The 23,089-nt window shown below is 43.7% G+C and overlaps 1 protein-coding gene across 1 annotated transcript in view; it reads left to right on the top strand.

Moving 5' to 3' along the window:
• Window positions 1-22,309, top strand: part of LOC140485453 (probable E3 ubiquitin-protein ligase HERC4) — a 103,020-nt gene extending 80,711 nt beyond the window's left edge. The window contains exons 19-24 of the mRNA XM_072583656.1: window positions 3,691-3,857; window positions 7,458-7,524; window positions 14,629-14,714; window positions 17,753-17,936; window positions 20,742-20,841; window positions 22,095-22,309. Coding sequence (XP_072439757.1) covers window positions 3,691-3,857; window positions 7,458-7,524; window positions 14,629-14,714; window positions 17,753-17,936; window positions 20,742-20,841; window positions 22,095-22,309 — 819 coding nt within the window. The remainder of the gene's footprint in view (window positions 1-3,690; window positions 3,858-7,457; window positions 7,525-14,628; window positions 14,715-17,752; window positions 17,937-20,741; window positions 20,842-22,094) is intronic.
• The last annotated feature ends 780 nt before the right edge of the window (window positions 22,310-23,089 follow it).

The following is a 23,089-nucleotide window of genomic DNA, read 5'->3' as shown; positions in this document are numbered from 1 at the left end:
AAAGTTAAAAGTCCAATGCTCGCTGGCCATTGCACAGTGTTCAGTTCTACTCATAACTCTTCAGATGTGAAAGTTGTCTGTAGCTGCACACAATAAGAACTAGGTGTTTTCTAAGTCTGAGTTGATAAATGTCAATGAACATTTGTGCCATACAAGTAGCAGGAAGTGATGACTGCCAACAGAAGAGAATTTAACTATTTCCCCTTGATATTCAGTGGCACAACCAGAGCTGAATCCCTGACAATCAACATATTGGGTGTCACTATTCGCCAGAATCTGAGCTGGACGAGCCTTATAAATACTGTGGCTATAACAACAGGTCAGAGGGTAGGAATACTGTAGTGAGTAGCTCACATTCTGACTCATAGAGTCATAGAGTCACTGAGACATACAGCTCGGAAACAGACCCTTCAGTCCAACTCAGATATCCTAACCTACTCTAGTGCCATTTGCCAACATTTGGCCATTTTCCTCAAAACCCTTCCTATTCATAAACCCATCCAGATGCCTTTTAAATGTTTCAGTTGTACCAGCTTCCATCACTTTCTCTGGTAGCCCATTCCACACGTACCACCTCCTGCGTGAAAACGTTTTCACTTAGGTCCCTTTTTATATCTTTCCTCGTCACCCTAAACCTATGCCCTCTAGTTCTGGACTCCCTCACTCCAGAGAAACAACTGTTTCTATTCACCCTATCCATGCCCCTCATAATTTTATAAACCTCTATGAGATCACCCCTCAGCCTCCAACGCTCCAGGGAAAACAGCCCCAGCCTATTCAGCCTCTCCCGATAGCTCAAATTCTCCAACCCTGAAACATCCTTGTAAATCTTTTCTGAAACCTTTCAAGTTTCACAACATTCTTTCCATGTTCGTAACCATGCCCTGAGTGCATCTGCCTTCCCTTGTTATGCCCCTTGCATTAAAGTAAATGCAGTTTATTTTATCAGTCCTACCTTGTTTTCTGTCTTGTCCCTGCATGCCCTGACTGTTTGACTTGCTTCTGTTCTCAACTGTACCAGTCTCAGATTGATCTCTTTCCTCACTATCTCCCTGGGTCCCACCCACCTTCCCGAGCAGATTTAATAAATCTACTCACCAGTATATTAGTCCCCTTCCAATTCAGGTGCAATCCATCCTTCTTGTACAGGTCACTTCTACCCCAAAAGAGACTCCAATGATCTAAAAATGTGAAACCTTCTCCCATACACCAGCTCCTCAGCCAAGCATTCATCTGCTGTATCCGCCTATTCCTGCCCTCACTAGCTTATATCACCAGGAGTAATCCAGATATTACTACCCTCGAGGACCAACTTTTAAAATTCCGTCCTAACTTTCTCATCCTTTTCCCTTCCTATGTCATTGGTTTCAATGTGTTCAATTACCTTCTGATGGTCCCTCTCCCCTGTGAGAGCATTCTGCACCTTCCCCGAGATATCCTTGAGCTTGGCACCAGGGAGACAACGCACCATTCTAATTTTTTGCTGCTGGCTACAGAAACATCTGTCTATGCCTCTGACTAGAGAGTCCCCTAACACAATCAATCGCTTGGAACCCAATGTACCTCTTATTAAATTCGAGCCTGACTTGATACCAGAAACTTGGCTGTTCATGCTACATTTCTCTGACAGTCCATCACCCCCTACATTTTCCAAAACAGCACATTTATTTGAAATGGGGATAGCCACAGTCGACTCCTGCACTACCTGACTACATCTCCTACCTTTCCTGGAGTTAACCCACCTACCTGACTGTATCTGCGGCTTTTCTCCCTTCCTATAACTGCATTCTATCACATCCTCTAACTCTTGTAAATTCATTATTGACTCTAACTGTCACTCCAACCGATCCATTCACTCTTATAGGATTTGTAACTAGAGACATTTCCTGCAGACATAACCCACAGTAACATGTAAACTCTCCCTAAATTTCCATATCTGACAAGATGGGCATATCACTCTACTAAAGGCCATCTTTGTTCCTTCACAATCTACAGGCCCAGAAAATAGCACTGTATTATTGTTCTCAAAAAACCACTGCTCCGGCCTAACTTAATACTTTTGTTAAAACATCACACAGCACCAGGTTGTAGGCCAGCAGGTTTAAATGGAGGCACTAGTTTCTGGAACCACCTGATGAAGGGGCAGCGCTCCAAAAGCTAGTGCTTCCAAATAAACCTGTTGGACTATAACCTGGTGTTGTGTGATTCTTAACTTTGTACATACCAGTCCAACACTGGCACCTCCAAATTATTAATATTTTTGGCTTATATTTTAAAAATTTAATCAAGAGACAGATCTCAATAAAACATATAATAAAGAAAGAACCCACTCTACTCACTATTGTAGATTTACAGCAAGGCTACACTTAAAAACTATTCACTTATCCATTCCTGTGGTACAAGTCAGGAGTATGATGGAATGAGCACAGCCCCATCCACACTCAAGAAGCTTGACACCATCCAGGACAAAGCAGCCCACTTGACTGGCATGACATCCCCAAACATTCACTCCTTCTGCCTCAGTGTCAACAATATGCCCTGCAGAAATTCACCAAGGCTATTGTGACAGACTCATGACCTCTACCTCTAGAAGGTCAAGAGCAGCAGATACGTGGGAACACCACCCCCTGCAAGTTCATCCTCACCATCCTGACTTGGAAATATATCGCTTTCCCTTCATGGTCACTAGGTCCAAGTCCTAGAATTCCCGTGTCCCTGTAGGGCACACAGACTGCAGGGGTTCAAGAAAGTAGCTCAAGGGTAACGATGGATGTGCAATAAATACTGGCCCAGCCAGGGATGCCCACATCCCATGCCTGAATAGGGGAAAAAAACTAAAACAGAACTCCTTCCTCTCTACAACATGGAGGCTTGCACTCCCAGTAACACTGTACCTCCCACACTTTCTCCTAAATGAGAGTGTGAGATGGTAAAGAGCAGGAACAATACTCACTCATGCACCAATTATTGTATATAACTATTCAAGACATGGTCCTTCTGATTGGGGCCTTCCACAGCCACATCCTTGTGAAGGTCAGAGGAAGGATCACCCAGCTCAGGCTAAGTGGAACAGTGGCTCAGTGGTTAGCACTGCTGCTTCACAATAATAGGGTCCTAGGTTCAATTCTGACCACATTTTTAGATTATGTCTGGTGCTGCTCCTGGCATGCCCTCCTGCAATCTCCATTGAACCAGGGTTGATCTTCTGCCTTGATGGTAATGGGGCTACACCAGGTCGAGATTGTGCTGGTATACAATTCTGATGCTCATTGCCCACAGTGTTTCTTATGGATGGCAAGTCTTGATTGTTAGAGCTGTTCAAAGACTATCCCTTGTAGCACAGTGGTAGTACCATGCAAAACAATGGAGGGTATTCTCAATGTGGAGGCAGGACATCATCTCCTTAAGGATGTGTGGTGGCTAGTCCTACCAATAACATCATGGGCAGAAACATCTGTAGCTTGTAGATTGGTGAGGATGAGATCAAGTAAACTTCTCCCTCCTTCACCACCTGCTCTAGTTGTAGTAGGGATATTGAACCAAAGCATTTTAATGAAGTTAAGGTACAGATCAATCAGGACCCCACTGAATGGCAGAGTAAGCATGAGGACCAACCTAGTCTCCTGTTCCAATGCAATTCAGTCAATGTCTGTGTCAATACTTGATTCATCATGAGCTTTTTCTGTATAGGATCCTGAAATCAATGATATCTTTCGTCTGGTGGGAATCCTCTGCTGGCTCGCTCTGTACCATGGCTTCGTGGCAGATTTTCACTTTCCATTGGCTCTCTACAAAAAGTTGCTTAATGTCCAACCAACACTAAATGACCTGAAGGAACTCTCACCAACATTAGGAAGGTAAGTCACTCTGGAAGGGACATGTTGAGAATAATCTTTAACAGATCTTGCAGTTTGTTTTAACGTGGTGTTCCACCATCACAGCCATTTGGATCAATAGGCAATGCTCAAGTCACACGATCCTGAGATCAAGATCCAGTTTAGAAGTAGAACATAGGTTCATGGTCTGGCAAAGTCCTTAATCCGTAATAAATTTCCACTTTGTGTTTAAAAAAACTAACATTATCCAGCCACATAACCCAGAACTAGATTAACTAATGATAAAAGTAGGTTGACCTGCTATCATTCTGTAGTACAATTACAGACATCACGGCTATATTAAGAAATGGTCCAGTGTGTATATTGTTAAACACACACACACATGCATGCACACACACACACACACACACACACACACTTTCAGAATTCCCAAGCACAAAACCAACTGTTGCTCCATCAATTATTTAAATTTAATATTATTCAGAGGAATTAAGAGATACTAGGGCAAAGGCATGTTTCTGGAGCTAAGTCTCAAATTAGCAATGAACTTAGTGAATACCTTTGCACAGGTTTAAGAGGTTCTGTTGCCTCCTCCCATTCCAATGGGCCGGTAGATGGGGAGTTGGGGGTGGGGGAGGGAAGGGTAGTTGGAGTCGTTTAAAAGTTCTAGTTGTAGTATGTATAGAACACAGAACAGTACAGCATAGTACAGGCCCTTCAGACCATGACATGGTGCCAGTCTTCTATCCTACTCTAAGATCAGACTAACCTATATATCCTTCATTGTACTGACTTCCATGTGCCTATCCAAGAGTCGCTTAAATGTCTCTAATGTATCTGACTCTACTACCATTGCTGGCAGTGCATTCCACACACCCACCACTCTCTGAGTGAAGGACCTATCTCTGACATCTCCCCTAAACCTTCCTCCAATCACCTAAAAATTATACCCCCTCGTGATAGACATTTCTGCCATGGGAAAAAGTCTCTGGCTAACCACTCAATCAATGCGCCTTGACATCTTGTACACCTCCATCAAGTCACCTCTCATCCTTCTTCGCTCCAATGAGAAAGGCCTGAGCTCCCTCAACCTTTCTTCATAAGACATGCCCTCCAGTCCAGGCAGCATCCTGGTAAATCTCCTCTGCACCCTCTCTAAAGGTTCCACACCTTTCCTATAATGAGGCGACCAGAACTAAACACAATGTTTCAAGTGTGGTCTAACCAGGGGTCTATAGCGCTGCAGCATAATCTTGCAGCTCTTAAACTCAATCCCCCTGCTAATGAAAGCCAACACACCATACACCTTCTTAACAAACCTATCAACCTGGGTGGCAACTTTGCAGGGTTATGGACATGGACCCCAAGATACCTCTGTTTCTTCACACTACCAAGAATTCTTCTTTTCAAATCTTTCAGATTCAACCTTCCAAAGTGAATCATTCACATGTTTCCAGGTTGAACTCCATCTGCCACTTATCAGCCCAGTTCTGCATCCTGTCAATGTCTTGTTGTAACCTACAAAAGCCCTTCACACTGTACACAACTCCACCAACTTTTGTGTCATTGGCAAACTTACTAACCCACCCTTCTACTTCCTCATCCAAGTCATTGATAAAAATCACAAAAAGCGGAAGTCCCAGAACCAATCCCTGCAGAACACCACTGGTCAAGGAGCTCCAGGCTAAATATCCATCTACCACCACTCCCTGTCTTCTACGGGCCAGTCAATTCTGTATCCAGACAGACAGGTTTCCCTGTATCCCGTGCCTCCTTACTTTCTGAATGAGCCTACCATGAGGAACCTTATCAGACACCTTGCAAAAATCCATCTACAACACATCCACTGCTCTCCCTTCATCAGCGTGTTTTGTCATATCCTCAAAGAGTTCAATAAGGTTTGTGAGGCATGACCTGCCCCTCTCAAAGCCATGCTGACTATCCCTAATCAAACTATGATTTTCCAAGTAATCATAAACCTGCCTCTCAGAATCCTCTCCAACACTGTGCACACCACAAACGTAAGACTGATTGGTCTGTAATTCCCAGGATTATCCCTATTACCTTTCTTGAACAAGGGAATAACAATAACATTTGCCACCTTCCAATAATCTGGCACTACTCCCGTGGACAGTGAGGACGCAAAGATCATCGCCAAAGGTGCAGCAATCTCTTCCCTCGCTTCCTGTAGTAAGCTAGAGTATACCCTCTCAGGCCCAGGGGATTTATCGACCTGTATGTTTTTTTCAAAATTTTCAGCACATCCTCCTTCCTAACATCAATCATTTCTAGCGTATCAGTCAATTTCACACTGGACTCAGAAACACCAAGGTCATTCTCAGTAGTGAATACTGAAACAAAGTATTCATTAAGGGTCTCCTCTATTTTCTCCGATTCCAGGCACAAGTTCCCTCTACTATCCCTGATCGGCCCTACTCTCACTCTGGCCATCCTCTTGTTCCTTACATAAGTGTAGAACGCCTTAGGGTTTTCCTTAATCCTACCCACTGAAGCTTTGTCATGCCTCCTTCTAACTCTCCTAAGTCCATTCTTCAGTTCCTGCCTGGCCAGCTGGTAATCCTCTAGAGCCCTGTCTGATCCTTGCCTCCTCAACCTTAAGTAAGCTTCCTTCTTCCTCTTGACTAGATGTTCCATATCCCTTGTCACCCAAGGTTCCTTCACCCTACCATCCCTTCCTTGCATCAGTGGGACAAACCTGTCCAGCACTGTCAGCAGGTACTTCCTAAACAACTTCCACACTTCTGTTTGCATCTCCCCTGAGAACATCTGTTCACAATTTAGGCACCCCAGTTCCTGCCTAATAGCATTGTAATTCCCTTTGCCCAAATTAGATACATTCCTCTTCCATCTGCTCCTATTCCTCTCTGTTATTATAGTAAAGGTCAAGGAGTTGTGATCACTATCAGCAAAATGTTTTCCCACTGAAAGGTCTGACACCTGACCTGGTTTGTTGCCGAGCACCAAATCCAATATGGCCTCCCCTCTAGTTGGCCTATCTACATACTGCATCAGGAACCCTTCCTGGACACACTTGACAAAAACTGCTCCGTCCAAACTTTGAACTCAGTAAGTTCCATTCAGTATTAGGGAAGTTAAAGTCACCCACGACAACAACCTTGTAACTTCTACACATTTCTAAAATCTGCCTCCCAATCTGCTCCTCCGTGTCTCTGTTGCTACTGAGGGGCCTGTAGAAAACTTCTAATAAAGTGACTGCTCCTTTCCTATTTCTGACTTCCACCCACACTGACTCTGTAGACAGTATCGTTCAGTTTAAAGTGGAACAACAAATTACATTGAAATAGCATTTTAAAGCAGTAAAACATTGCAAAACGTTTCAGTGGATTGTATCAAATAAAACTGGGGAATGAACCACATAGGATATTAGGACAGGGTACCAGAAACTTTTTCAGGTTTTTGTGTTTTAAGGAACAGCTGAAAGGAGAGAGATGAATTCTAGTTCTCAGGGCACAGACAGTGGGAATCAGGAACACACAACAGAGTAATTCAAATCAGGGTTACACAAAAGGTCAGTTTATGTTCTTTGGCAACAGTTAAAATAGCTAAAGTTCATTAATTACTTTTCTATTTTATCTCTAGCAATTTACAGATGCTTCTCAATTATGAGGATGATGATCTTGAAGAGACATTCTGCAGGCAGTTCACAGTAGGTCACCCACATGTTTTTCATCTCTCTCTGATTTTCCTTTGAACAGTCACAGACTCATGCTGACTTAAATTTGCATACAATTTGCATGAGATGTATTGTATTCTGGAAAGCCTGTATCTGGAAAAGCCAATATTTACTCAGTCTTACATTTATTTACAGAGGGAAAGCATTATATACATTGACCTCCAAACTCAACCAGACCACAGTTTCAATAAGTGTCTCTTTGATATGGGCCAAAATGAAACCCAAATTAATTCCTACAATCTGTGTAAGATTAAGCACAATGATTATACAGTTCTAGAGCATGTGTTTGAGTGTTACAGATAATGACTGCCAAGTTTATTCAGTACACTCCAGCAAGTGGAAACATATACTTCCAGGCAGATTGTACCTGCTTAGGATGGTTAGTAGGGGTGCCAATTGATATTAAAGGTATTCCTGGAAATTTCATCATATGAATTGTCCCCAGGTTCCAACCATTATTTGGCCAACATAGCTATCCTTGTTACGCACTGTGCTCTTACACAATTCGAAACCAAGAACTGGCTGATGCTTGATTGGCTGCCCAAAAGTCTTTTTGTTTTATTCTTATACTCGGTGTTCCAAATGGGATGGATAGGAAGGTTCAAAGAAAATGATAAATAACGCACACAATCTATTTGAATGTCCCTGTGATTTGTCTCCGGGGTTGCTGTTGGCAGTGTCCTGGGGTTTGAGCTTGGAGGCTCCCGGACAATCCTAACCCGATGAGGAATTCATCACAATCCTCTCCACATGAAGGCGTAGTGCTGGAGTTAATAATAAAGGATCCCATGTCTGTGAGTGTCCCACCCAATCAAATACCCTACCCGAATAGTTTTAAAGCCAATAAATAATCTCTGTTAAAAATAACTTGCATTTTAATTTTCATGGTCCTCTGAGTTTTTGTTTTGGTCTACCCAGAAGTGTTATCACACACACAATGGAGCGACCTTCCCACCACCAAAATCACCATGATTTGGTTTTTACTTTTCTTTTAGATATGATCCACCAACAGTTAAAAACGCCCAAGTAACCAGTTTGATATTTACATACATAACCTGTGGTGAGCAATGGAAACCTTCAAAAGTGAAGAGGAACCCGGAGGGTGGTGGTGGTTGGCGGGAGGGTGGGGTGTGGGGGTGTGGGGGGAAGGTAAGGAGGCTTCAGAGGCTTCTCCAGAGCTTTTGATTCCTACCAGCTGTCTGAAGAGTAATGATCGAGCCAGCGAGTCATACTGCACAGAAACAGACCCTTCAGTCCATCCCATCCATGCCGACCAGATGTCCTAACCTAATCTAGACCCATTTGCCAGCATTTGACCCATATCCATCTAAACCCTTCCTATTCATGTACCCATCCAGATGTCTTTTAAATGCTGTAATTGTACCAGCCTCCACCACTTCCTCTGGTAGCTCATTCCATACAAGCACCACCCTCTGCGTGAAAAGGTTGCCCCTTAGGTCCATAAGGCCATAAGACCATAAGACATAGGAGTGGAAGTAAAGCCATTCGGCCAATCTAGTCCACTCCACCATTTAATCATGGCTGATGGGCATTTCAACTCCACTTACCCGCATTCTCCCCATGGCCCTTAATTCCTTGTGACATCAAGAATTTATCAACCTCTGCCTTGAAGACATTTAGTGTCCCAGCCTCCGCAGCAATGAATTCCACAGGCCCACCACTCTCTGGCTGAAGAAATGTCTCCGCATTTCTGTTCTGAATTGACCCCCTCTAATTCTAAGGCTGTGTCCACGGGTCCTAGTCTCCTCGCCTAACAGAAACAATTTCCTAGCGTCCACCCTCTCCAAGCCATGTATTATCTTGTAAGTTTCTATTTGATCTCCCCTTAATCTTCTAAACTCCAATGAGTACCATCTCAGGATCCTCAGCCGTTCCTCGTATGTTAGACCTACCATTCCAGTGATCATCCGTGTCAATCTCCGCTGGACACATTCCAGTGCCAGTATGCCCTTCCTGAGGTGTGGGGACCAAAACGGGACACATTACTCCAAATGGGGCCTAACCAGAGCTTTATAAAGTCTCAGTAGCACAATGGTGCTATTATATTCCAACCCTCTTGAGATAAATGACAACATTGCATTCGCTTTCTTAATCACGGATTCAACCTGCATGTTGACCTTTAGAGAATCCTTGACTAGCACTCCCAGATCCCTTTGTACTTTGGCTTTATGAATTTTCTCACCATTTAGAAAGTAGTCCATACTTGTATTCTTTTTTCCAAAGTGCAAGACCTCGCATTTGCTCACATTGAACTTCATCAGCCATTTCCTGGACCACTCTCCCAAACTGTCTAGGTCCTTCTGCAGCCTCCTCACTTCCTCAGTACTACCTGCCTGTCCACCTTTCTTTGTATCATCGGCAAACTTCGCTAGAATGCCCCAGTCCCTTCATCCAGATCATTAATATATAAAGTGACCAGCTGCTGCCCCAACACTGAACCCTGTGAGACACCGCTTGGCTGCCATTCCGAAAAAGAACCTTTTATCCCAACTCTCTGCCTTCTGTCAGACAGCCAATCCTCAGTCCATGCCAGTAGCTCACCTCGAACACCATGGGCCCTCACCTTACTCAGCAGCCTCCCGTGTGGCACCTTATCAAAGGCCTTTTGGAAGTCTAGATAGACCACATCCGCTGGGTTTCCCTGGTCTAACCTACTTGTCACCTCTTCAAAGAATTCTAACAGTTTGTCAGGCACGACCTCCCCTTACTAAATCCATGTTGACTTGTTCTAATCTGAGCCTGCTCCAAGAATTTAGAAACCTCATCCTTAACGATGGATTCTAGAATTTTACCAACAACCGAGGTTAGGCTAATTGGCCTATAATTTTCCATCTTTTGTCTTGATCCTTTCTTAAACAATGGGGTTACAACAGCGGTTTTCCAATCATCTGGGACTTTCCCTGACTCCAGTGACTTTTGAAAGACCTCAACCAATGCCTCCGCTATTTCCTCAGCCACCTCCCTCAGAACTCTAGGATGTATCCCATTGGGGCCAGGAGACATGTCAATTTTAAGACCTTTTAGCTTTTCTAGCCCTTTCTCTTTTGTAATGGCAACCATATTCAACTCAGCCCCCTGACTCCCTTTAATTTTTGGGATATTACTCATGTCTTCCACTGTGAAGACTGACGCAAAGTACTTGTTAAGTTCTCCTGCTATTTCCTTATCTCCCATCACTAGCTTCCAGTATCAGTTTGAAGTGGCCCAATGTCTACTTTTGCCTGTCGTTTGTTTCTTATATATTGAAAGAAACTTTTACTATCATTTCTAATATTACTGGCTAGCCTACCTTCATATTTGATCTTCTCCTTCCTTATTTCTCTCTTTGTTATCCGCTGTTTTTGTAGCCTTCCCAATCTTCTGATTTCCCAGTGCTCTTAGCCACTTTATAGGATCTCTCTTTTTCTTTGATACATTTCCTGAATTCCTTTGTCAGCCATGGCTGTCTAATCTCTCCCCGGATAGTCTTTCTTTTCTTGGGGATGAACCTCTGTACAGTGTCCTCAATTATACCCACAAACTCCTGCCATTTTTGCTCTACTGTCTTCCCCGCTAGCCTCTGCTTCCAGTCTATTTTCGTCAGTTCCTCTCTCATGCCCCTGTAATTACCTTTATTTAACTGTAACACCATTACATCCGATTTTGCCTTTTCTCTTTCAAACTGCAGACTGAACTCTACCATATTATAATCACTGCTTCCTAAGTGTTCCCTTACTTTAAGATCTTTTATAAAGTCTGGTTCATTACATAGCACTAGGTCCAAAATAACCTGCTCCCTGTGGGCTCCATGACAAGCTGTTCCAAAAAGCCATCCTGTAAGCATTCCAAGAATTCCCTTTCTTTGGATCCACTGGCAACATTATTTACCCAGTCCACCTGCATATTGAAGTCCCCCATGATCACTGTGACCTTGCCTTTCTGACATGCCTTCTCTATTTCCCGGTACATGTGCGCCCCTGGTCCTGACCACTGTTAGGAGATCTGTACATAACTCCCATTAGGGTTTTTTTGCCTTTGTGGTTCCTCAATTCCACCCACACAGACTCCACATCATCTGACGCTATGTCATTCAGTGCCATAGATTTAATTTTGTTCTTAACTAACAAGGCAACCCCACCCCCTCTGCCAACCTCCCTGTCTTTTCGATAAGTTGTAAATCCTTAGATGTTTAACTGCCAGTCCTGAACCCCCTGCAACCACGTCTCTGTGATGCCTACCACATCATAATCATTCACGATGATCTGTGCTGTTAGTTCATTTACTTTGTTACGAATGCTACGAGCATTCAGGTAAAGTGCCTTAATGCTACCATTCTTATCATTAGAGATATTGGAAATTATAAGATGTCCTAAGTTATCCTAACTTTTTGTTGCATTCCTAATCTGCCTCAAGGTTAAATCCACCTGCATACATGCTATCCTCCTGCTTATCTTTCCATTTAACTCCATACTCCCTGTCACTTTCACTTTCCCTTCCCCCCAACTCAGAAGTTTAAAGTCCTACTGACCACCCTGTTTATCCTCTTTGCTAGAACATTGGTACCTGATCGGTTCAGGTGGAGACCGTCCCAACGGTACAGATCCCCCCGGTTCCAAAACTGATGCCAATGCCCCATGAAATGGAATCCCTCTTTCCCACACCAATCCCTTAGCCACGTGTTTACTTCCCTAATTTTCTTATCCCTATGCCAATTGGCACATGGCTCGGGCAGTAATCCGGAGATTATGACCCTTGAGGACCTGTACTTCAATTTCCTTCCTAGTGCTCGATAATCCCCAAAAAGGTCCTCCACCCTAGTCTTGCCTATGTTGTTAGTCCCAACATGGACCACAACAACTGGATCCTCCCCCTCCTGCTCCAATATTCTTTCAAGCCGGTCGGAGATGTCCTGCATCCTGGCACCGGGTAGGCAACACACCATGCGAGACTCCCGATCCGGCTTGCATAGGATACTATCTGTCCCAGTAATTATAGAATCCCCTATAACAGCTACTTGTCTTTTTGCTCCCCCCTCTTGAATGGCCTTCTGCACCATGGTGCCGTGGTCAGCTGGCTCATCCTGTCCAGAGCCCTTTTCCTCATCCGTACAGGGAGCAAGAATCTCATACCAGTTGGACAAGGTCAAGGGCTGAGGCTCCTGCACTCCTGAACTCAGGTTCCCCGTACCTGCCTCACTTACAGTCACACTCTGATGTCCCTGATCACTAACTGAATGTGAATTACTTACTCTCCCAGGTGTGACTGCCTCCTGAAACAAAGCGTCCAGGTAACTCTCCCCCTCCTGGATGTGCCGCAGTGTTTGAAGCTCAGATTCCAGATCATCAACTCTGAGCCGGAGTTCTTCCAGCAACCAACACTTGCTGCAGATGTGGTCACTGCCATTCACAATGGGATCAGCCAGCTCCCACATCATACAGCTACAGCACATCACCTACCCAGCCATCTCTGCTTAGTTAATTACTTTATTACTTTGTATAGGTTTGAGTTAAAATACTTTCTGATACCTCTCTGCTATAGTCTTTTTCTAAAAACCAATTAATAGATAAACCATAAAAAGTAAATTTTTAACCATTCACCGATAAAGAAATAGAAAATCCTTACCTTAACAAACCAGAGTCCTATTTTTGGTTAGAGGAGGGGGGGTGTGGGGAGTGGGGATGGGAGACACAACACGTGTAGTGTCTCGGGTTCAGCCACTGCCCAGATATATTACTGGCAGTCCCCTGGTCGTCGCTCCCGCTCTTCCTACTTACTAACTAGGTTAGAGGAGGAGGGCAGGTGGGAGACACTACAGTAGTAGAGTCTCGGGTTTAGCCACCTTGCTGATATATATAGTCACTGCCTTCCTTCCCGGCTGCCCCTCCAGTCCATGTCACTTCCTCCGCTGCTCCCGCTCCTTCTGTGAAAAAGAAAAACACCGCTGCCCGCTACCGGTAAGTAATTTTAATAAAAACTGCCTTACCTTATCTGCAGTCTTCTGAGTTCATCCTACCTCCGCTGCTGCTCGCACTTAAAATGGGGGTAGGATGGGGGTTTGTTGGTGATGTGCGGGAGTTCGCTGACATCCGCTGATCATTGAGATCAGACATGACCCTGTAGCTGCCACTTCTCTTTTGCTATTTTTCGGAAGTGGGCAGTTGAATGTATTAACTGGTCCATTGGAAAGTCCTTGGTTTATCTATCTGTGGCCAAGCCATTACTCTGGGCTTCAACAACAGGTTCTACTCATATGACTCCTTTAATGAGGTTTTTAAAGTTCCTGGATGCTTCACAGAAGCAATTATCAAACAAAATTCACTGTCAAGTCGTACATGGGGTTGTCAGGTCTAGTGACTGAGCTTGATTGAAGAGGTAGGTTTCAAGGCACGTTGTAAAAGACAAGAGGAGGGATATTGAGAAGGAGAAGTCCAGAGAGGCAGAAGTTCAGGAGGTTAAAGGCACAACCTCCAGTGACGGAGCAATCACAATCAAGGAGGGACAGAGATCTCGGTGGGTTATTGGGACTGGAGGAGATGAGAAGGATGAGGCAAGCAAATGGAATTCAGACGCAGTCTCCCATCAATGGGCTGAGAGAACAGGGCTGTGAGTTCCATCTTCGATATGTTTCTCTCAAATTCCTCTTTATTCTAATGAGAGGATACGCCAATCAAAAGTAAATGGAGTTAAATTTGCTTTGGGGCTGCATTGTAAAGTGGAAAACATTGATTAAGTTCCCCTCCTTCGATATCTCCACCTGATTTACATTTTCAGCCAACTGGGTAAGATCTGTAACGGTTGCCTCAACATTTCACACAATTGCATCGTTCACCTTAATGTTTCAAGACATGTCTATTTAAAGGCTCCAACAGGCCATGTCCAAAAGTACTAGTATAGAGGTTACTTTACGAAGATAAGCCAGCAAGTAAGGGTATGATTGTATTTCTCCAAAGAATCTCTGCTGCAGTAGGAGTCAAGAATCTTCATACAAATGTACTTGGTGTTCCAGTGATAAAATCACTTCTGAATCTGTTTCCTATTTCTCAGCTCAGCTCAGTTTGTTGGCTTTGTCTTTTTCAGGTAGGGAGAGAAATGATTGATGGATCAGTTACTGAACATGAGCTTATTCCCAATGGTAAAAACATTCCTGTCACAAAACAGAACAGGTAAGACTCCTTTTGGTAAGAGAAAGGCTTAATCTTCGAAAGCATCTTCCATGACCTCAGGACATGTCAGAATACTTCATGGACAGCACAGCTGAAGGGCTGGGCTGTTTGATCCATGAGTCTTTGGATCTACAGCCCTCAGAGCAGTGAAATTCACACATCACATTCCTCATTGTGTAGTAGGTAGTGTCCTGTCAGTGGAGAATAAACTCACATTGCTACTGCATAGAGGTACAGCTAGCTTCACCTATCATTCACATTTTTGAGACATTCTAGCCTTCCAGGATAATTTGATATAGATAAGGCACTTTCTGGGACAGAACATGGTGGCCTTGGGATGATTCGTGAGTTTGCACAACAGACAATGAGTGATGATCTGACCAACGGTAGTTATTATTCCACAGAATAGTTTTCTTGGGCCCTATTACAGCATCAGGTATAGCGAACAAATATCTTGGGTGTTCACGACAGGCAGAGTACTGACTCTACTTAACCAGTATGTGCTTGCAATACTCAGAACAAAATGTTCAACATTATACATGAATCCAGATTGGATAGAACTAGCTAAATAGTTCTGATGAAGGTCTTTTGCCTGAAACGTCGACTCTCTTGCTCCTCGGATGCTGTGCTTTTCCAGTGCTACACCTTTTGACTCTGATCTCCAGTTTCTGCAGCCCTCATTTTCTCCTACTAGCTAAATAATCCCAATTGTGTGGAGAATTACACTAGTAACCAATTTAAGATCGTAGGTTGGGCATGACTTTAGCAAACAGTCAAAAACCATGTCCTTGCATGAAGTCTTTTTCAACGAGAGAAAAGTCTGGGAGATAACCATTTCCTGACGTACTCCCCATGGCAATGCCTTGATCAATCAGACTCCACTTACCTGGTTTGAGTATAAATAGAAGCTTGGCAGTCAAGTGTTCCCTGCTGCACTCTGCATGACAACATCTTTCCCATACATAGTCCATTTGCCAATAAATCTGAACCGTCTTGTAATGGTGCTTAAATTGTTGCTCCCTTAAAATTTGGTATTCTTGTGATTCTGTCCTGACACAACTTTTTAAAAATTAAATTAAGAATGAAGATATCAGTGACTCAACCAGCATTTAATGCTCATCCCTAGTTGCCCTTCAGAAGGTGGGGGGTAAGTTGCCTTCTTGAACCGAGGGTCCATGTGCTGTAGGTAGATTCACAATGCTATTCGGAGGAAGTTCCAGGATTTTTACCCTGGCGACACTGAAGGAACAGCATTTTATTTCCAAGTCATGATAGTGGGTGGCTTGGAGGGAACTTGCAGGGGGTGTTGTTCCCATATATCTCCTGCCCATGTCCTTCTAGATGGAAGTGGTCATGGCTTTGGAAGGTGCTGTCAAATGAGCCATAGTGAGTTGTTGCAGTGCATCTTGTAGATGTACACACTGCTGCGACCAAGCATCTTCTGTTGGATGGAACGGTTGTCAAAGATGTTAGCTGAGGTGCCGATCAAACAGGCTGCTTTTTGTGGATGGGGGCAAACATAGAGCCATACAGCAAGGGAACAGACCCGTTGATCCAATCAGTCCATGCCAAATATAATCCCAAACTAAACTAGTCCCACTTTCCTGCTCCTGGCCCACATTCCTCCAAACCTTTCCTATTATGTACTTACATGAATGTCTTTAAACACTGTATTTATACGCACTTCCTCAGGAAGCTCATCCCACATGTTAATCACCCTCTGTACAAGATTTGTCCCTCATGTCTTTTTTAAATCTCTCTCCTCTCACTTTAAAAATGTGCTCCCTGGTTTGAAATCCCGTACCCTAGGGAAAAGATATTTACCATTAACCCTATCTATACCCTTCAATGTTTTTTTAAACTTCGATAAGGTCACTTCTCAACCTACTATGCTCCAGTGAAAACATTCCTAGCCTTTCTTTATAAATCAAACCTTCCATACCTATTTTAAGTGCAAGCCCAGAAATGTCAATATTGTGTCTCATTTTTTTGCCAACACTCAAGGTATTTCAGAGCCATTTACCCTGACTGATAGATGTTAAGTTTCTGAGACTTCACTGACAGCTTTGTGCAGTCAATAAGTTAGGAGTGAGGCAGTTCTTACCACAGCACACCCATCAAGCAATCCATTTCCTTAGCGCAAAGTCCATTTGAACAAAGCATCCACAACCTACAGCAAACAGAGCTCAGGACAGAAACCACAACAGCGTCTCTCTGTAACAGTGGGAGTATTTTTCCAACCCATGTAGTGACTGTTACATAGTTATACAGCACCAAATAAGTTGTGAAATGAGAACTGACCAACCGTGAGGTTATAAAATCAGTTACTTCATTTTGAGCAGTAATTGAGAACAGAAATGGCACAATCATTGCCATCATGACTGGGACCTGTGGTGCCGCTACATGCAGCTTTTAAACCTACCTGGTTTCTAGTGATCTCGGGTATACCCTGGATGTGATGGAGTTGGATGACTGGATGGCTGGTTTGCAATGCAGAATGAGACCAGTAGCTGGAGTTCATTTCCCACACTGGCCGTGGTTACCATGAATGACTCTCCTCCTTGACCTCATTCCTTTCTGAAGTGTGAGACCCTTAAGTTAAACCAGCACCAGTCATGTCTCTCGATCCAATGAGAGAGTGGGAGCATGGCAACTGTACCTTCAGATGGGCATGAAACTTTACATCATGTTAGATTGAGTCAACAGAGAGAGAAAAAGACCATTCAGCCCAACTGCTTCATACTGATGCTCTTACCCAGCTTTATCTCAATCCATCAGATTTTCCTCACACTCACTTCTCCCTCATGTGTTTATCCAGCTTCTCTTTAATACCTCTAAACTATTTCTCTAACTCAATCCCTGTGGGAGCGCGTTCCACGTTTTCACCACACTCTGTGTAAAGACCTTTCTCCTGAAGCTCCTGTTAGATTTATTAGTGACTCACTTAAACTTATGACCCCTAAATCTGTACTTCCTCCTGTTGAGGGCTGATGCCGTTAGGGTTTAACTTTTGCTCTGTTTGCATTTCTTTGTTTCAGAAAGCAATTTGTCGAGTCCTATGTCAACTATGTGTTAAACACATCAGTGGAGAAACATTTTAAAGCCTTTGCAGATGGATTTCGGGGGGTTTGCCCACTGCCAGTTGTCGATATATTTCTGCCAGTTGAGCTGATGGCTGTGATTCATGGAAACACCAAATATGACTGGCAACTGCTGGAGAAAGTGAGCCACTATCTCCCTTGTCTTTAAGACTTTGTTGTAATCTCTTTGTGACAAACAAGCAACTTGATTTTATCTCCCTGGAAATCTGTCTGAAGTGTGCAAAACGAGGTTGATATGGATATCCCAGTGGCAGTGTGGCATGGATCTGTCACCGATAACCCCAGACTCTCCAAGCCTCGCCCCTTTCTCCATGCTAATCAGCCTTTATAATGACTTCCTCCAATTAATTCTTGGGAAGATCAAAACCTTTGTTCTATCCTCACTACAAACTCTGTTGTCTCACCACCAACTCCATTCCTCTTCCTGGCAACTGCCTGAGGCTGAAACTGACTCTTTGATATGACATGGTGTGATATTCATGATCATCATGAAGTGCTATCTGTGTTAATTCTCGTAACATACGAATGAGCCGAGGGTCACGTAGTGTTGAAGACTTCAGTGAACCTGGTGTCTATAGATGTACACTGTAATCACAAGCACTTGTACGTTTGGACACAAGCTAGCAATTCTGATTCACTGCAGCACAATCCCTTCAGAGTGTCACGCTTCAGAAGAAGCAGGTAGGAAGGGGCCTGAGGGCTTTATACCACATGCCACGATATGGTGATGACATCACGAGCATTTCTCTTAAAAGTATATCACCTATCTATTGCGATGTATAACTAACAACACTGTTCACAATGGGTGTCAGATTGACTCTGTGCTACTGCCTATTCCCACCACCTTAACATTGTCAGTCTCAGTTTATCTCCTGCTTAAACCTTAATTCCCCACCCCTGTTACATCAGACTTTATTATTTCAAAACTCTCCTGTCTGGCTTCCAACATTTTACCTTCCGTAAAGAACAAAGAACTTTACGGCACAGAAACAGGCCCTTCGGCCCTCCAAGCCTGTGCTAATCCAGGTCCTCTATTTAAATCAGCCGCCTATTTTCTAAGGATCTGTGTCCCTCTGCTCCTGCCCATCCATGCATCTGTCTAGATACATCTTAAATGATGATATTGTTCCCACCCCTAACAGCTCCCCTGGCCACGCATTCCAGGCACCCACCACCCTCTGTGAAAAGAACTTTCCACGCATATCTCCCCTAAACTTTTCCCCTCTCACTTTGAATTCATGACCCTTAGTAATTGAGTCCAGCACTCTGGGGAAAAAGTTTCTTGCTATCCACCCTGTCTGCACCTCTTATGGTTTTGCAGACCTCAATCGGGTCCCCCCCTCAACTGCCTTCTTTCCAATGAAAATAATCCTAATCTACTCAACCACTTCTCATAGCTAGCACCCTCCATACCAGGCAACATCCTGATGAACCTCCTCTGCACCCTCTCCAAAGCAGTCGCATCCTTTTGGTAATATGGCGACCAGACTGTATGCAGTTGAGGTCTTTCCAAACTTTCTGCACATCTTAATTAGCACCAAATTCTGTTCACCCACCAGCCCTGGAGCTGCTGACTCACGTTCATCTCTCATCCAGTTTTAAAATTCTCATCCTTGCTTTCAAACCCTACAACATTATGCGTCATCAAGTCATACAGCACAGGAACAGACCCTTCAGTCCAACTCCTCCATGCTGACCAGGTATCCTCAACTGAACTTATCCCATTTGTCAGTATTTGGTCCATATCCCTCTAAGCCTTTCCCTAACCATGTACCTGACCAAATGTCTTTTAAATATTGTAATTGTACTCGTCTCTACTTCTCTTACCATTCATTCCATACATAGACCACTGTGCGTGTGGAAAATATTGGCACTCGGGTCCCGTTTAAATCTTTCCCCTCTCAGTTTAAATCCTCTAGCTCTGGACTCCCCTACCCTTGGAAAAGACCTTGTCTATTTACCCTATCCATGCCCCTCATGATTTTATTAACCTCTATAAGGTCACCCCTCAGCACTTTTGGTCCATGGAAAACGGTTCCAGTCTATTCAGCCTCTCTCTCTCTCTAACTCAAACTCTCCAGTTCCAACAACATCCTTGTAAATTTCTTTACCATCCTAAAAGTTGGACAATATTCTTCCTACAGAAGGGCGACCAGAATTGTATGCAGTACTGTAAAAGGGTCCTCACTGATGTCTTGTTTAGCCAAAACCTGACACCCCAATTCCTGTACTGCCCCTTCCTGTAACCTCCAAATTGTCAGCACTCCCCAAATCTTTAACTCCGCCTTCTTGAACGTTCCCAATAGTTTTCCTCTGGTGATTATTTCTGCAGTTGTCTGTGCTCTAAGTTCTATAGTTCCTTCCCTAGATATCCTTAAGTAGCTCAGTATCAAATTGTTTCTGATTACGCTGCTACGAAGAGGATTTGTTAATATATTAATAGGCGAGGTGATGGTGTTTTAGAAATGTCTCTGGAGTATTAATCCAGAAACTCCAGGCTAATGTGACATGGGGACAAGAGTTTGATTGTGGAATAGTGACATTTGAATTTAATAAAAAATCAGGAATAAAGAGATAAGTTAATCGTGACCATTTAACCATTGCAACTGTTGGAAAAACCTATCTGGTTCACTGATGTGTTTTTGGAGAAGGAAATCTGCCATCCTGACCTACATGTGACTCCAGACCCACAGCAATGTGGTTGACTCTTAACTGCCCTCTGGGCAATTAAGGATGGGCAATTAATCCTGGCCCAGCCAGTGATGCCTGTATTCCTGAACCAATTAAAACAAACACAAAAATGTTATTGATGACACCTAAAGCCGTGTTTTGTTTTGTGGAATGATGAGTCTTTTTTGTGTGACAATTTTGTAACACCATGTTCTGTGCCCAATGATGATTCCTCTTTATCTGTACATACTGACAGAACACAAAGTACCGTGGATACACAGAGGCTGATGAATCCATTGCAAATTTTTGGGAAATGTTTCATGGACTGACAGAGGAAGAAAAGAAGCATTTTCTTGGTGAGTGAATTCATTGTTTTGCAGAAGCTCTGATAACACCTGGGCTGTGAGGGGAGAGGGGAGAGGATCAACAGCCAAGAAAGCTGACCAGAATGGATTTGTCGGGGGATCCATCAAATTCAATCACTCAGGAGAAACAATTCTCTGTCTTCCGGCCATAGTCAGCTAGATTGGCCTGACAACTGTATCCAGCAAAAGAGTGAGTGATCTAAAGAGGATAAGTAATCAGGAGGGAACGTTTAGGATCCATTTGTGGGTGGCAGGGTAGATTGGATAGGGTCAGGATCTAGATTGGGGTAGGGTCTAGATTCGGGTAATTCCTAGAATCGGGTAGCTTCTAGATTGGCAGGGTAGGCTTTTGATTGGGAGAGGGGAGTGTCATTCTTGGGGGATATGATCTAGATTTGGGAGAGAAAATCGAGATAGTGGGACAGGGCCTGCATTGGAGCAAGGATGCAGATCAGGGAGACTGGGTCTAGCTTGTGGGATAGGGTTTAGATTAGAGAGGAATGCTGTAGATTTAAGGTGCAGTTAGATCTACCATGATCCGGAATGTTTTTCCATTCACCAGCTATGACCACTTCATACCTACATCTGTTAACATTGTGACATTCGGAAATATGGCAATATCTTCTTCCCTCTCATTAAAACCCTGTCATCCTGTTCATAAATCCAGACCCACGGTGGCCCATACTGCCAGTGCTGCTGGCATAGACCTATTGCCAAGTCCTGTTTTCTTCCCTCCCTTGCCCCTACATCCATCTTAGGTCAGTGAGTAACAGTCTCATCTCAGTCAGAATGTTGAGGCTTCAATCCAGGGGCCTATACATAAGGTTTGGCATCCCAGTGAAGTCACAGCTGGTGTGCTGCACTGTTGGAGGCCCTGACTTTCTGATGAGATATTAAAACAAGGCCTGATCTGGCCTTTCAGCAGCAGTGAAAATTTTGTCTTTTTGGCCACTATTCTGAAGGAGAGCAAGGGAGATTTCCTCCTTTTTTGGACCAATGTTTTATCCCTCAAAAATCACCCTTACAATGAATAACCTGGTCATTATCAGTGGGAGTTTGCAGTGTGCAAATTAGTTCCCTACATGACACAGTGATTGCAATTCAGAAGCTACTGCCTTGACTGCAAAATGCTTTGGGGAGTCTGAAAATCCAATGTAGGAAATGATCCAGGGTAGGCCAGCATTTTGGAAAATATGTGCAATGTATTAGTTATTGCTGACAGTGTTAATATTTATTTGTTTCAGCCTTCCTAACGGGTTGTGAGAGGGTTCCAGTTGGTGGAATGGAGAAACTCTGCATTACTATCAATTATGTCCCAAAGGATGATCCCGATTTATACTTCCCAGCTGCCCACACCTGTAACATGAGCTTGGATCTGCCCAAGTACAGCAGTATGGAAGTTCTGAGGGAGAGATTCCTGCGGGCAATTGGATGCTGTAGAAAATTTGGCATAGCATAGTGACAAATCTTTCGAAGACATTTCTTCATTTTGCATATTTGTCCTGATTGATCATCAATGCACAGTAATTGAACCTACCCTACATCTCCATCCTTTCTAGTACCATCGTTACCATTTATACCTGTATAAACATTGACCTGATATAAAAATGGACCCATGAGCTTTTGGCTTCAGTCAGTCATAACATTTCATATGCTTCATGTAAGCATCAACCTTGGTTTTTCAAGATTCATTGACTATCAGCTGCACTTGTCCCTGATTCTCCAGGATTCCCCATTGCATACTCGCCAATAAAAAGGTGGCAGGCAGGAGACACTGAGAAAAGCCCTCGCATCAATTGGCTTGCCTGTCCCAGAGCTTCTTGAACAGATCCTCTGGTAAAATGGACAATACACACAGCCTAAACCCTGAGGAGGCAACACCACAACAGAGAGATCTGTCAATGTAACCCCCATGCTCCTACACCACTCTCCCTCTTCCGGCCTTCCCACTCCCCTCTCCCATCCCCCATACCCAGCTCAGGACTGAACTGCACAACTGCCCAACTGTGACACTCCCAGACTGGGAAGAAAGAAGGAGAATGGCACTAGGTCATGATGCTCTTTGAAGAGCTGAAGCAGAAATGATGGGCTGAATGGCCCCCTCCTGTCCCATAACACTTCTTCGATTTGTGAATTGACCTGGTGGTATTATAGCGACACACCAAGATCACTGGACATTCCTAGATAACAAATCCAGTACAACATGCTGCAAATTAACCCTCATTAACAATGCAAATTC

Source organism: Chiloscyllium punctatum, chromosome 14 (assembly GCF_047496795.1).
Source record: "Chiloscyllium punctatum isolate Juve2018m chromosome 14, sChiPun1.3, whole genome shotgun sequence".
NCBI classification, from domain to species: Eukaryota; Metazoa; Chordata; class Chondrichthyes; order Orectolobiformes; family Hemiscylliidae; genus Chiloscyllium; species Chiloscyllium punctatum.
This window is presented reverse-complemented; position numbering and strand designations above follow the sequence as displayed.